At 52.6% G+C, this 13,505-nt stretch overlaps 1 protein-coding gene across 6 annotated transcripts; it reads left to right on the top strand.

Moving 5' to 3' along the window:
* The first annotated feature begins 752 nt into the window (after positions 1–752).
* Positions 753–12,605, top strand: LOC116455442 (polymeric immunoglobulin receptor-like). Of its 6 annotated transcripts, none has more exons than XM_032133341.1 (10): positions 756–4,481; positions 6,359–6,466; positions 7,029–7,370; positions 7,801–8,130; positions 8,204–8,533; positions 9,092–9,341; positions 10,435–10,547; positions 11,174–11,312; positions 11,728–11,773; positions 12,353–12,605. In XM_032133341.1, the coding sequence occupies exons 2-10, from the start codon at positions 6,430–6,432 to the stop codon at positions 12,416–12,418; spliced, it is 1,653 nt and encodes a 550-aa protein (XP_031989232.1). In that variant the 5' UTR covers positions 756–4,481; positions 6,359–6,429; the 3' UTR covers positions 12,419–12,605. The 6 variants fall into 6 exon arrangements, with proteins under 6 accessions (XP_031989236.1, XP_031989232.1, XP_031989233.1 ...); XM_032133342.1 differs by having other exon boundaries at positions 7,026–7,370; positions 11,174–11,308; positions 12,353–12,395; XM_032133340.1 differs by having other exon boundaries at positions 757–4,481; positions 7,026–7,370.
* The last annotated feature ends 900 nt before the right edge of the window (positions 12,606–13,505 follow it).

Genomic DNA, 13,505 nt, shown 5'->3' with positions numbered 1-13,505 from the left:
GAGAATACGGAATTTTACCTGCTGGATCTGTCGGTAGCCCTTAGAAACCGAGCTGTTTATGCCCAGGGGCCAGGACCTTATGCAAGAGCAGGCCCGTGACTGTGCCTGGTGCCACCCAGAGCCGAGCCCTGCTGCTGACAGAGGGATCCTGCTCCTGCCCCTGCTCCTGTCCCTGTCCCTGCCCCTGCCCCTGCCCCTGCCCCTGCCCCTGCTCCTGCTCCTGCTCCTGCCCCTGCCCCTGCCCCTGCCCCTGCTCCTGCCCCTGCCCCTGCCCCTGCCCCTGCTCCTGCTCCTGCCCCTGCCCCTGCCCCTGCCCCTGCCCCTGCTCCTGCCCCTGCCCCTGCTCCTGCCCCTGCCCCTGCCCCTGCCCCTGCCCCTGCCCCTGCCCCTGCTCCTGCTCCTGCCCCTGCCCCTGCCCCTGCCCCTGCCCCTGCTCCTGCCCCTGCCCCTGCCCCTGCCCCTGCCCCTGCTCCTGCCCCTGCCCCTGCCCCTGCCCCTGCCCCTGCCCCTGCTCCTGCCCCTGCCCCTGCCCCTGCCCCTGCCCCTGCTGCTGCCCCTGCCCCTGCCCCTGCCCCTGCCCCTGCCCCTGCCCCTGCTCCTGCCCCTGCCCCTGCCCCTGCCCCTGCCCCTGCCCCTGCTGCTGCCCCTGCTCCTGCTCCTGCTCCTGCTCCTGCTGCTGCCCCTGCCCCTGCTCCTGCTGCTGCCCCTGCCCCTGCCCCTGCTCCTGCCCCTGCCCCTGCCCCTGCCCCTGCTCCTGCTCCTGCTCCTGCTGGGAGCGCGGCCACCTCAGCTCCACCTGGAGCACCTGGCAGTGGCTTCCTGCAGCCCAGCTGCTCCTTTTGCCTCCTGCTGCCGGCGAGTTTTCTTCTGCTGATGTACAGGTTTGCATCAGGCTGGCCAGCCCCAGAGGAATTCAGTGAATTGCTCAGCTACAAGCGAGTGTTTCCCTGCTTCCCCCGAGTGCAGCTCACCAGGCATCGGTGCATTCCTCGGGTTCTTTCTGTGGGTCAGCACCATCCGCCCCCGTGCACACCTTCCGTGTGTGGGGGCGAAGCGGTGCAGTTCTGCTCTAGGGTGCCCTCCCCTCCCCTCCTCTCCACACAGAGCAGCTCCAGTGCTGCCTGTTTGGAGAGGGATTAAAAGCCTGGCTGTGGGTTTTGTCAGCCTGAGCCTGTTTGGTATTCACAGAGTGTCCTGGAAAGGTGCTGGTGCTGCAAGGTCAGCGATGGAAACGACTGAGTGCAGCTTAGTGCTGCAAGCAGTTAATTAACATCAGTAAATTGTTTGGTTCGATTGCCTCCACGGGTCAGGCCCTCTCTCTAAAGAAAACCTGCGTTAGTTTGGAAATTAAATTGCCTGTAAGGAACAAGGGCACTCGCTTTGTCATCAGCATAAAATCATGGAATGGTTTGGGTTGGAAGGGACCTTAAAAGTCATCCAGTTCCACCCACCTCCCACCATCCCAGATTGCTCCAAGTCTGGGTGGGGGACAAAGCAAGAACACAAACAAAATCTACCCCCAGGTTCAGCCAGAGCCCAGTAGAGCTCCTGGGTTCTGGTCTGGGGACCCCCAAAATCAGACTTCGTACTTTGGCAGGGGGTGGAATGAGACGATCTTTAGGGTCCCTTCTAACCCAAACCATTCCATGAATCTAATTCTGGGCATATTTGACTCAATTTGTGCCCAGAAGGCAAAATCCCAGCAGAGCCCAGACACAAAACAGCCACGGAGAGAGAGATCACAGCCTTGCAGAAGCAACAAGTCTCAGAAGAGTTGGTGAATGTACCCTCAGTGTCTTCATGCAGATTATCCAGACTGAGTTTATGTGGCAAAACAATGTTAAAAACAACAAAGAAAATGCCCAGCTTTGCATTTTGCACGGAATATTCATCTGATTCCTAACTATCAGTCCCACCCTGGCTCAGACGTGTCATTTCCATGTCTACATGAGCCTGTCAAGACCTACTGGCCCAACTGAAACATCCTTGTGCACATCTTTCATTACAAAGATCAAATTCAGGAGCAGTGGCTGGTGGAATTCTGGCGGTGTCAGGGATCATCAGCCGCACAGGCCACAGCAGGAATCATTTGTGTTGGTTAATAACAGCCCTTGTGCCTCTGGGGCGGCGTCAGGGGAGCCTTGGGGCTGAGAGGTGGGGAAGGAGGGTTGGAGGCTGCTGAACCGAGCAGGAAAACACCAAACCTGGGCTCCAGGATCAAGCTGGGCTTGCTCCAGCTCTGTGGGAGATGGCTGGAGATGTCTGCGGCTTTTTGACCACATTCCAGCATGGTTTGGGCAATAACCAGGAGCCGAGGCTCTGCCCTTCCCCACGTGAAGGGAAGGACCCTCTCCAACTCCACCAGGTTTCTCTCCATTATCTTTTTTCTCTTTTTTTGCCCCTGGCCTTTGTTTCTAATGGAATTGTAAATGGAAAAAGGCCAAAGCTCGTCACTGCAGCTCCCACCCGAGCAGGGCTTGGCCCCACAGATCCAACAACCTGCAAAGAGGAGCCCGGCCAGAGGCATTCCAGCCTTTTACTGCTGTGCCAAAGCAAGCAGGGTTTACTGGTTTGGGTTTGCTTTCCTCTGTTTGCCGGCAGTGCAAAGTTACCCGATAATATCTTAAACCAGAACTAGACCCGGTGCTCCTCGTTCCTGCTCTTAAGACCCGGTGGGTTCAGGCAAGGATGGATCACGCTGGCAGGGCAGCGAGTGAGGATCTCCACTTCCAGAGAGCTCAGCTCGTTTTTTCCAAACACCCTCGGATTTGGAAGTCCAGGAAGAGACAGAGAGGGGCAGTGTTGTTCCTTGCAGAGGGGTTTATGTGCAGCAGTGACATCCCCGGCTGGTTCCAAGCAGGAGTTTAATCATTAACCGGGCACCGTGGAGCAGGCAGGGGTTGTTATCATTCATTAATTACAGCTCTGAGCGCGGGCAGGCCGTGCTGAGGTGCTGACAGGGATGGAGATCTGCACAGGGATGGAGCACACGGGATGGAGCCTCTGCCTGTCCCGGTGCTGCTCCCGGGGAGAGGATTCCCCCTCCAGCTCGGGCTTGCCAGAGGAAGGAAGAGGAATTTCCTTTACGGGCACAGGCCGGAAGAATAAATTCTAAGAACTGTAACTCTCCTTTAGCAGTGGAAGGTACGAGACAGCGGTGCTGCCCCAGGAGGGTCTCCCGTAATTCCGTGGTTTTATGATTCTCCAAAACAACACTGAGTATTCCTGAGGGGGTCCCACCATCACCTGTATCCAATTTCTTGCTCGCACAAGGCCAGTCCTGTTGCTTTGCTGCTGGCATGGCAATAAATGCCCTCAGACAGAGCAGTTCTGCCGGAGCCCAGCCAAGAGTGGGGAATTTATGGGGCAGGTTTGGTAGGAAGCACAACAATTGCTGCAACAGAAGCAATCATATCATGATTAATGGCACAAAACTGCTCGATGGAGATTTATCTTCAGCCAGGGAGATTCCAAAGTGCTCCAATGATTGTGTTAACACAGAAAACAACCTGCTCTTCACGCCCTGGCTGACCCAAGAGGGGAAAATCAAGACCTTGGACTTGAGAACAAAGTGGTTCCTCTAAATCTCCCTCCGAACCCGTCACACTCCTCACACAGGGAATGTTGTCCTGCAGATCCTGGGACACAGGGAGTGCTGGAGCCAGCCCACGAGTGCCACAGGTGGGTTCTTGCTTGCAGCCCATCATTTTTAATTGAAGGCAAAGCAGACCAAAGCCCCTGGCAATAACTGACCTGCCTCCATGGTTTGAAGATATCAGCACATCCACACTTCTCTCAGTTACTGGGGTCATGCAGAAGAGGAATTGTGTTTATGTTCCATCTTCAGACCCTGTGAACTGAACCCACCTCGTTCACATTTCGGGGCCTGGTTTGTGACAAAAATTGAAGCAGAAACCATCTTTTTGACCCTAAAACAGGATCAAAACACAGACATGAGCTCAGTGAAGGTCCATTCAAACCACAGATGTTTGAGGAACCTTTCACAAAGTTCTCGATGTGAAGTTCTGCCTGGAAGTGGCTAACACCGTTTCACTACAGCTCTCTGGGAACAGGTGCTCCATATTAAAGCATTCTGTCTGCAGAGCAGGGGAATTCCTCTCAAACTCTGCGGTTTCTGCTCCTGACCCCTTTTTCCCCCTTCTGTGATGTCACCACATCCCTATATAGCTAAAAAAGACCATTTTTGGGTCCCATCCTCACTACATTGGTGGCACCTCTGCTACTCCCCTGAGCATTTTGCCCATCTCCAGCTTGCTCAGCAATGCACATCAAGACCTCAGAAGATTTTTAGTGCACCCATTTTAAACTCTGCACATCAATATATGAAAAAAAGAATTAAACATCAAGAGAAAAGCAAAGGCAGACTGAGCTGCCAGCTGCAAAAACAACTTTATTAAACTCAATTCAAGCTGGAGGCAGAGGAGGAGAAAATTCCCAGCACAGAAGCATCACAATCTAAGGTAGGTGAGCCTCAATTTGCCCAAAACCACTGGTTTTTGGAGAACAGTGCTGTTGTAGAATGATTATAGGAGATAGCTTGAGAGATTTCACCATAGAATGTAACAGTTCTGAAATTTAACATAATTATTTCTATAAAAAATAAAGGTAGTGATTTAAGGTGATTTTTCTCCCCACTGTGGCTTTATTATTTTTTTCTTTTTAAAGCTATAAATTAAATTACTGTCCTTTTTGGCCAAGAACACCCAAAAAAATGATGTGGACAAGGTAAAATGCATCCCAGTTATGGATGGTGGAAGGATAATGGTTTAATCAGATCCTATAAACATTTTCACAATGTAAGACTGAAATAAAGACAGGAAAAAACCAACCACGCGTGGTTTACTCCTGGGATTTCTCCAGCTCTTTCTTGTCGCTTTCTGCTTTATATTTAATGCCTATTTGCTGGTTAAAAACGTTAAAAAACACCTCCTTGCCTGAAAACTAACATTAAATGAGATTAAGATGGAGCTGAGGGTTCTGTCCTGCAGACCACAAGTGAGGAAAAGAGGGAGTGCACTGCTGGACATCAGAAAAGAATAAATAAGCATAGGGATCATATTTTTACTGATTTCTTGATGAAAAAAAAAGGCCATTCAGCTCTCCCAGGGCATTCTTGTTAGCTCCTCCTTGCTTCAAGTCCTCCGGTCTGGTGGGAATTTATGACATTGAGTGAAAATCCCCGTTTTTCAAGCCACCCCACTGTGGGCTGGGGTGAGGGAGCTGCTGAGGCTCTGCTGAGCCCTCTGCCCCAGGCGAGCAGAGCTGGGGGGACCTGAGCTGCCTCCCCTGCCCCAGAAACAGGAGAAACCTGGGGGGAAGCGCCCGGTGAGGATCCTGGGCCAGCAGGACCCCCCAGGCTGCGCCCAGCGGGGAAGGGGCATTTCTGCAGCCCTGCCCCACACTTCCCTCAGCAGAGGGGAGGCAGAGCTGGGTGTCTGCAAGCTGGGGAGGTGCCCAGTGTCTCCAGCACGGGCTGTGCAAGGGACTGGTTGTGCTGGTTTGGGCTGAGCCGTGGCACTGGTGCGAGGCTGGGCTCGTCTCCCACCCTCTGCAGCCCACGAGCAGTGGGGTTTGTGGGCATCCGGCCCAGGACTCAGCCCAGCAGGAATGAGGCTCCTTATGGCTTTACGAGTTTCCTTGTTCACGTTCCCTGAGTGCTTTGAAGAGCTCCCAACGCTTGAACAAGCGTGAAATAAACCACGGGGTTTGCACTCGCCGAGGTTTGGGCAGCGCTGGGGACGAGGCAAACCTCAGACAAAGAATTCCAGAGCAAACGCTGCAGTGAGCCAAAGTTTTTAATTCAAACAAGGAAGTCATCCCTGTCTTCAACAGGAACAGCCAGGCACTGTTTGTGTTCGGATCTGGAAAGGGGCAACAGCAATCTGTGCAAAGATAAATGGCAGGGAATAAAAATTAAAAAGGGGGATGATTGGAGGGGGGGACAGGAGATGTTTAAGGGTGTTGGCATCCCTGAGATCTGCAGCTTCTCCTCCTGTTTCTTGGGATGAAAAAAAAGAGAAGGGAGAAGGGAGAAGGGAGAAGGGAGAAGGGAGAAGGGAGAAGGGAAGGCTCGGTGCCGCAGCAGGTCCCTCACACATCTTTTGGCCGTCACTGCCCCCTCATTGCCAGCGATGCCTTTAGCAACCACCCCATCCCCACAGGGTTCAAAGCAGGAGGGAGAGATAGGCAGAGCACCATTAGCACCTTTTTTCCTTTTAAAATTCCCCTATTTTTGGCCTAGGACAGGTCAGAGTCTCGGAGCCACCGCCCTGCCCTGAGCAGCCGTCAGAGCAATCCAGTGGCTACCACAATCTCTCTCTTTTGTTTGATAATGCAGAAATCAGCAAAATCCCGTCCCCAGCGTGAGATTTGTGAAGTTGGCCGAGGGAACACTCGGGAGGGCTGGACATGGTGCTTCTCTTCCTTTTAGCAGCTCTGCTGCTAGGTGAGTCACCGCGTCCTCAGCCCCTGATAAGAGCAGGTAAAGCTGGAACCGGGGACACAGGCTGTGCTCTTCTGGCTAAATCCTGCCTTAGACACCAAACACCTCCACCTGCAGTGTGCAAACCAGTCCAGACACCCCCCTGCCCAGTCCAAATCTGCAGAGAGCCAGCAGATTGCGGGAAGTGCTGGGAGAAGAATCCCAGCTCTCCTGCAGCATCCAGAGGAAGAAGGAGGTTGTCAGATCAGGCAGAGTTTGCAAATGCCAGAGGTTTTTCCCATTAATTTCTGCCCTTGGCCTTTAACTCCAGGGCTGGGAGGGGTCTAGAGTGTCCTGTAAGGAGCATCGAGGGTCCCCCCTCTGTGCCAGTGGCTCTGTGACACCAGTGCCCCTCAGGTGGGTAAAGTGGCACTCGGGGTGGGTAACACAGCACATCCAAAGTAGATTTCCTGAGCCAGATGTCCCCTGGTGCCACTCAGAACCACAGCCCTGCCTCAAAGGAGCAATGCTGGGTCCTCCTGGTTGTCTCTGAGTAACCAAAACCTTCTGTTTCTGTCCCCAGAAGAGCGCGTTTCCAGCAGCCTGTACGGCTCCAGGTTTTTGACAGGAGGGCTCGGAGGCTCCGTCACCCACCGGTGCTTCTACTCCCCCACCCCAGCCAACAAATACGAGCGGAAATTTTGGTGCGAAATGGCAGCGACCGGGGTCTGCTACACCATCATCTCCTCCAGCAGCTACACCTCGAGCGAGTACCGGGGCAGGGTGGCCCTGGGGGACACCCCCCAGAACGGCACCTTCACCGTGACCATGACAGGGCTGAGGAGCAGCGACGCGGGCACCTACAGGTGTGGCATTGGCAGCACCAACGACGGGCTCTACGTCAGCCTCAACCTGACGGTTCTGGCAGGTAGGATTCTCTCCTGGGAGAGGTTTGGGGTCATCGACACGCAGCAGGCGCCTCAGCTTTTTCTGTTAACCAGATGTTTGTAATTGTGGGGTGTAAAAGCACCCAGATTGGGCAAAAGGTATGTAAATGTGGAAGGAAACCCTCTCCTGGCTGTTGGAAACCCAGGTTTGGAGATTCTGGGGAAGGGCACAGAGGAAATGTCTGAGTGAACGGGTTTTGGAGAAGTAAAGGAAATAACTGATGGGTTTTTAGGGTGTGAGATATGTGTGTGCGGATATTTTTCAGTTATTATAAGCTAAAAAGATGAATCTTTATTATCCTGGAGCAGAGCTCAGGAACATGGCCTGAGAGAATTTGTAGAGCCAAAGGATGGGGCAGGTTTTTGGGGGTTCTGCGAGCTGACAGTCCCTGTCCTGCTCTCTCCCTACAGATGCCACGGTGGCGAGGCCAACCCAGCTCATCCGAGGGGAGCTCCGCGGCTCTGTCACTGTCCTGTGCCCCTCTGGGGACACCCGAGGTGACAAGAAGAGGTTCTGGTGCAAAGTGGGCAGAAGCAGCTGCGGTCTCATCGCCAGCTCCGATGGCTACGTGGACAGGAGGTACCAAGGCCGAATCCTTATCACCCCTCAGGAGAGCTCTGGGGCTTTCAAAGTCCTGATGAATGACCTAAAGAAGGAAGACTCGGGGCTGTACCTGTGTGGGACACAAGGACTGAGGGGTCAGGAGAGCCCACAGGAGGTGGTTCTGCAGGTGGCCACAGGTAGGACAGGGCATGGGGGGTTCACAGCGCTGGGTGAGGGGCGTGAAATGCTAATTCTGTCCCTCCCCTGCAGCCTCCACCATTCCCAGGAGACCCAAATTCTTCAGCGGCACAGTCGGGGGCTCGCTGTCCTTCCAGTGCCACCACGACCCCAAGGGGACCTACGAGAAGAAGTATCTGTGCAGGTGGAAGGGAGGGAGCTGCCCGGTGCTGCTGGACGATGAGGGATTCGTGCTGGAGTCCTACAAAGGGCGGATACAAATCTCCAGCAGTGACCCCGAGCGCGGGACCTACACGGTGGTGCTGAGGCAGCTGGGGGAGGAGGACGCAGGGTGGTACTGGTGTGGGGCCAGGAGTGGGCACGAAGAGCTCACGGCCTCCCTGAAGCTGCTCATCCACAAGGGTAGGTGGTGGCAGGGCCTGGGTGATCCCCAAACCATTCCACACCAGGAGAAAGCAGCAGCTCTACATTTTCCCCTCAGTTATTAAAGAGCAGCTGAGGTGATGGTGAAGGTTATCAGGAGTGTGAGAGCTGAGCTTTCGGAGGAAATCTGATGGGTTTGGATTATATTATCGATTGTTTATGATGCAAACGCCCTGGGATCTGACATCCTGGTCCTGGCACGTGCAGCACAGAGACATGTTTGGCTCTGAAGATAAGCTGAAGGTTATCTTGCAGTTTGAGAAACTGCAGAGTGTAAATACACAGGTCCATGGAACTGCTCCTCTGGCAACGGCAGAAAGAGCGGGGTTAAAGCAGGAATGGTTGCCAGGTATTAAGGTTTTCATTAGAACTCCCAGGCTGCTTTCTGTAGGACTCCAAGGAACACAGAAATGCCTGAGTCTGGTGTTTTTTCACATGAGATGCAAGGTGAAATGTGTAAATCTTCAGTAAATCTAACAAACCCGTTGCCTCTGCAAGAAGGTGGGTATTAAAGCCTCAAAATAATGTTCTGTGCAGAAATCTGCTCCTCACGAGACCCAGGAACAGCCCCTCCTGTGAGACCCTCATCAGCAAGTCCTGCTGCCCACAGCACGCCCAGGCATGGGAGCATCGCAGACCTGATGGGCACTGTCCCCAAGGGCACCACGATGGGCACTGTCCCCAAGGGCACCACGATGGGCACTGTCCCCAAGGGCAGCAGCACCCTGCTGCCCACTGCCACCCCGGGCACCGCTGCAACCTCCCCAGGTGAAACCTTCCAGGAGAGGTGAGTCCTCAGCCACATCCTTGGTGTTTTACAACCTGTGCCCCATTCCCCGGAGCCCTGTGGAAGCTGTGCACAGCTGAAAACACCTGAAGACACGAGAAGCTGGAGAAGGTGAGGTTGCCTCATGTCCATGCACACTTTGAACTTGCCTCCAACCCGCCTGTGGAGCAGGTGCCAGAGTCAACAGCTGTGCTCCTGCCTGGTTCCCTGTGCTCAGGACGGAGACAGGACCTTGGGAAGCGTTGCTGAGCTTGAGCAATAGCCCTGGTGAATGTGCAGCTGCTGCAGAGCTCAGTGCACCTTCCCCAGCCCCGCAGCAGCCAGGAGCCCACGGGCAGTGCTGGGTGCTCGCCGCTGTGTCAGGACTGAGCTTTGGGCAAGGTCCCTCAAAAGGCTGGGAGCGTTTTGGCCAGGAGTCATTCCAGGTTGTTCTCCACACCGGTGGCTGTGTCTCACCCCAGTGCAGACGGTTTCCCGGTGGATTTGCCTCCTGTGCTCCCTGTGAGCAGCTCCAGCCCTTCTCCCCCCGCTGTGGCCACCAGCCAGCCCTGCTGAGGGGATCTGGTGCAGATGCACCAGGTACTGCAGGATCAGCCAGACCCAACCTGGGCAAAGCCCACAAATCCAGTTCAATATTGAGATGGGCACCTCGGATTTGCATCCAACCCCCTGAGCCCCAGCATGGGAAGCCCCATCCGCCCCATCCTCCCCATCCCCAGCTTCCCCCAAGCCACATTTCCCTGCCATCCTGACAGAAAGAGGAGGGAAGACACCTTCCAAAAACGTGAGGGTTGTAACAACTCGCCAGAAGGACGTATCTCTTGTGAATTTGTATTGTGCAAACAGCTCATTTTCCTCTGGAGGGGCTAATTCAGCTGGCAGCACTAACCCCACACAGCAGCTGCAGGAATCACTCCCTCATAAGCCAAACTCCAGATTGAATGATTTCAGCTCTCCTTGACTCTGTTGACTTTTCTTTGATTCAGACAGAGTTTAAAACTCCTTGAATACCCTTTAGTGTGACAACAACCACCTGCATGAACCACGAAGGTGAATCCAAACCCAGTTTAATCCTGGTGGTTCATCTCCCCAGCTCCTCGGGGGAATCACGGCTGCTCCCAGTTGTGTTACCAGCTCTGCTTTTGCTGATTTGCGTCGCCATCACCATCCTCACCCTGGCCAAAATCAAGCTTCTAAAGAAGCCAGGTAAGCTGGCCAGGCAACACTTTTTGGGGCTGCAGTGGTTGTTTTGCAAGGGCTGGAGTCTGACCCATGGAATATTTCCATCTCTCAGACACGTGTCCGCTCTGCAGCCCGACAGCGCGGCTGGACCTGCAAGCAAAGTCCTTGAGAAGTTGTTTGGTTTTGTCTTAAATGTGCTCAAACACAAAACAAATGAAGGAAATGGGAATCCTGGAGCCCTGCTGAAAGCAAGGCTGGGTTTTGTGTGTAGAAGATTGATGGCCCCGTGAGTGATAGAAAATCCTGAAGGGAGGGACCTGTGTGGTGCGAGTGGCTTCACTCTGGGCAGCTTCTGGGGCCAAATCCAGCTCATTCAGTGCAGAGCTGACAAAGACAGGCCCAAAAAATCCCTTCTAATGACTGATCTGCAAAGATACGTGCACCTATCTTAATCCAGACCATATTATACCCATAGAAATAAATTTAGGGACAAAAAACCTTCAGCGATGACAGCAGTGAGGGGAAACACATTTTTCACAAGAAGGGAACTGTGAAATAATGGCCAAATTTGGGGTCTGGCAGGCTGGAATACTTAAAGAGGAGCGAGTGGGGGTGTTCCCTGCGGTGCATCCGTGTGTTTTGTTTTAAAGGAGAAGCAGGAAGCACCACGGGGAGCCTGGAGCCAGCTTCGGCCCGTGCTGGGCTGAGTCCTGGAAGGGAGGAAAGGATGGAGGAGAACCCGAGCCCAGGAGAAGTGCAGGAGTTCAGGATGGGCTCTGGCAAGTGTAGGTGGGTATTTGCTGGGGCTGGCACTGCAAGTGTCGTCTCCCTTGGTAGGAGAGAAGAAACTCAAATTTTAAGCGGGGAATTCGTGGCTCTCCACAGGAGAGGCACCAGGTTTGCAGTCCAGGAAAGACAATCCACAGTCCAAGAATCCCATTCTGCTGCCAAACTCTTGCCTTTACTCCTTACCAAGAAAAGTTAAGCCATGGATTTCAAAAGACTTGGATTAAATCCTGTATAAAGTTTATATATTTATTGTAGGGCTGATTGTAATTTTTAATTGCAAGCACTAAAGCTGTTATCGCTCTTCCTGCCTATTTCAGTAAATTCTGATTGCTTATCACCTTTCTCAGTATTGCACAGAAGAAATTATTGTTCATTGTGTTGCAACCATGTCATTCTTTTTTGTTTTATTGCGCAGGACAATCTCTGCTATCCTTGGGAATATCAGGATGACCAGCTTCTGTGTAAGAGTCTGTCTCAGACTGTTGATGCTTTTCAGAGAAAATCTCCTGCAAAAATCATCTGAGCAAATATTTGAAAGTGTATCTAACCCGTAGGAATTCGTATCAGTGAAAAGGACTCCACTGGAAAAAAAAAAATAGTGGAATAGTGGCTCAGAAATTTGGTGATTTCACATTCTCATTATGATGCACTCAGAGCCAAAAGGGGCCTTCTGGTCCTAAATATAAAGACTGGAAAGGAAAAAGTATGTCCCCCCTAAAACCTTGAAAATAAACTCTCAGTGTTCTGTGCAAAACTCCTAAAAATGAGAATGAAACCCAGAAATTATTTGTGCCTTTTGCTCGCAGATGTCTGGGTTGGGGTAAAGCCTGGGAGAATTCTCTTAAGCTGAGCAGGAGGGTGACTCCAGAAGTCCCCTCTGACCTGGGTTTCTCCAGCTTTCTCTTCTCAGAACCCCCTAAAATATCACTTAAAATACCAAGTTTGGCATAAACCCAGAAACCCCTATGGAATCACTTCTGCAAATACCACAGAGAGGCAGTGCCAGGTCACAGCTTCTCTTCTGTTTCATTATTTTACAGCTGCCCTATGGGGAAAAGTTACTTTTCGAGGTGCCTGATGAAGACTGGAGCCAGAACCTTCTGTGAAAGCCCCATGTACCCGAGCTGGGAATTTTCCCTATGGAAAGCCAGGGCAGAGCTATAAAATGCCAAGCCCCCAACAGCTCCCATTGCTCTGCTCAGAACCCAAATCCCCTTAACTGAGAGCTGAACCCCCAGACTGCCCAAATTGCTCCGTGTTTTGCACAAGAGAGAATAAAATTATGCACCTGAACCTGGCTATTTGGGGGTTATTTCCCTGAGGGAAAGGTAAAGCTGGGGAGGGGTGGGGAGGGAAGGATCTTTGTGGCTTCAGGGTTGCTCAGTGGGAGGCAAAATATCGGAGAATCATGGAGTGGTTTGGGTTGGAAGGGACCAGGTTGCTCAAAAAATGAGAATTTTCTGGTTTGTTTTTTTTGATTCTGATCCATGGAGTCATTTTCCAACACATAAACCACGTCTGATTTCAGTTTCTCAGACACCCACATTCCCAAGTGCTATTTTTCCTTCACCTCTTCTGCAGGGATATCCACAGCTTCAAAACCAGATCAGCTTCAGCCCAAGCACAGCCCAGCCCCGAGCAGCAGCGTGGGTTTTACACTCAGATCATGGTTCATGCTGCAATCTGCACTCCCCAAATAAAAGCAATCCGAAGGTTGTTTGTTTTCTGGAGATGCCAAAATGCTTTGGAACCTGGGACTTGGCAGGAAAACGCTTCCTCGTGTGCTAAAGCAAGGAAATACTTTTCAAATATATTTGCATGAGGCAACAGATTGGTTTTACTGGAAACCTTGAGGGTGAAAGGGGAGGTTTGGTTAAAAAAAAAAACCTGTTTGTTCGCCTTGGATTAATTTTTCCTTCTTGAGATGCACCAGCAGTTACAGGTTCCAGTGCTTCTGCCAGGATTTCCTCTGCCCATGGCCATCCCACCTTCCTCTGCAAGGTCTTAAATACACATTTCCATCCCTCTGCAGGATCCAGCAGGGAAGCTGATCCCGAGGGATCTGGCCTGGCAGAGTGGGAGCTCCAGGAGAGCAAACACAGCTGAGTCCACTGTGGTCCAGCCAGCACAACTCCGTGGCCACAAGGCAAAAAAGTAATGCCAGCATTACCTGGGGAATGTTTGGAATGCCCA

The sequence above is a fragment of the Corvus moneduloides genome, chromosome 24 (genome assembly GCF_009650955.1).
Source record: "Corvus moneduloides isolate bCorMon1 chromosome 24, bCorMon1.pri, whole genome shotgun sequence".
Classification (NCBI taxonomy): domain Eukaryota; kingdom Metazoa; phylum Chordata; class Aves; order Passeriformes; family Corvidae; genus Corvus; species Corvus moneduloides.
The sequence above is the reverse complement of the archived record's forward strand: the minus strand, read 5'-3'. Positions and strand labels throughout refer to the sequence as shown.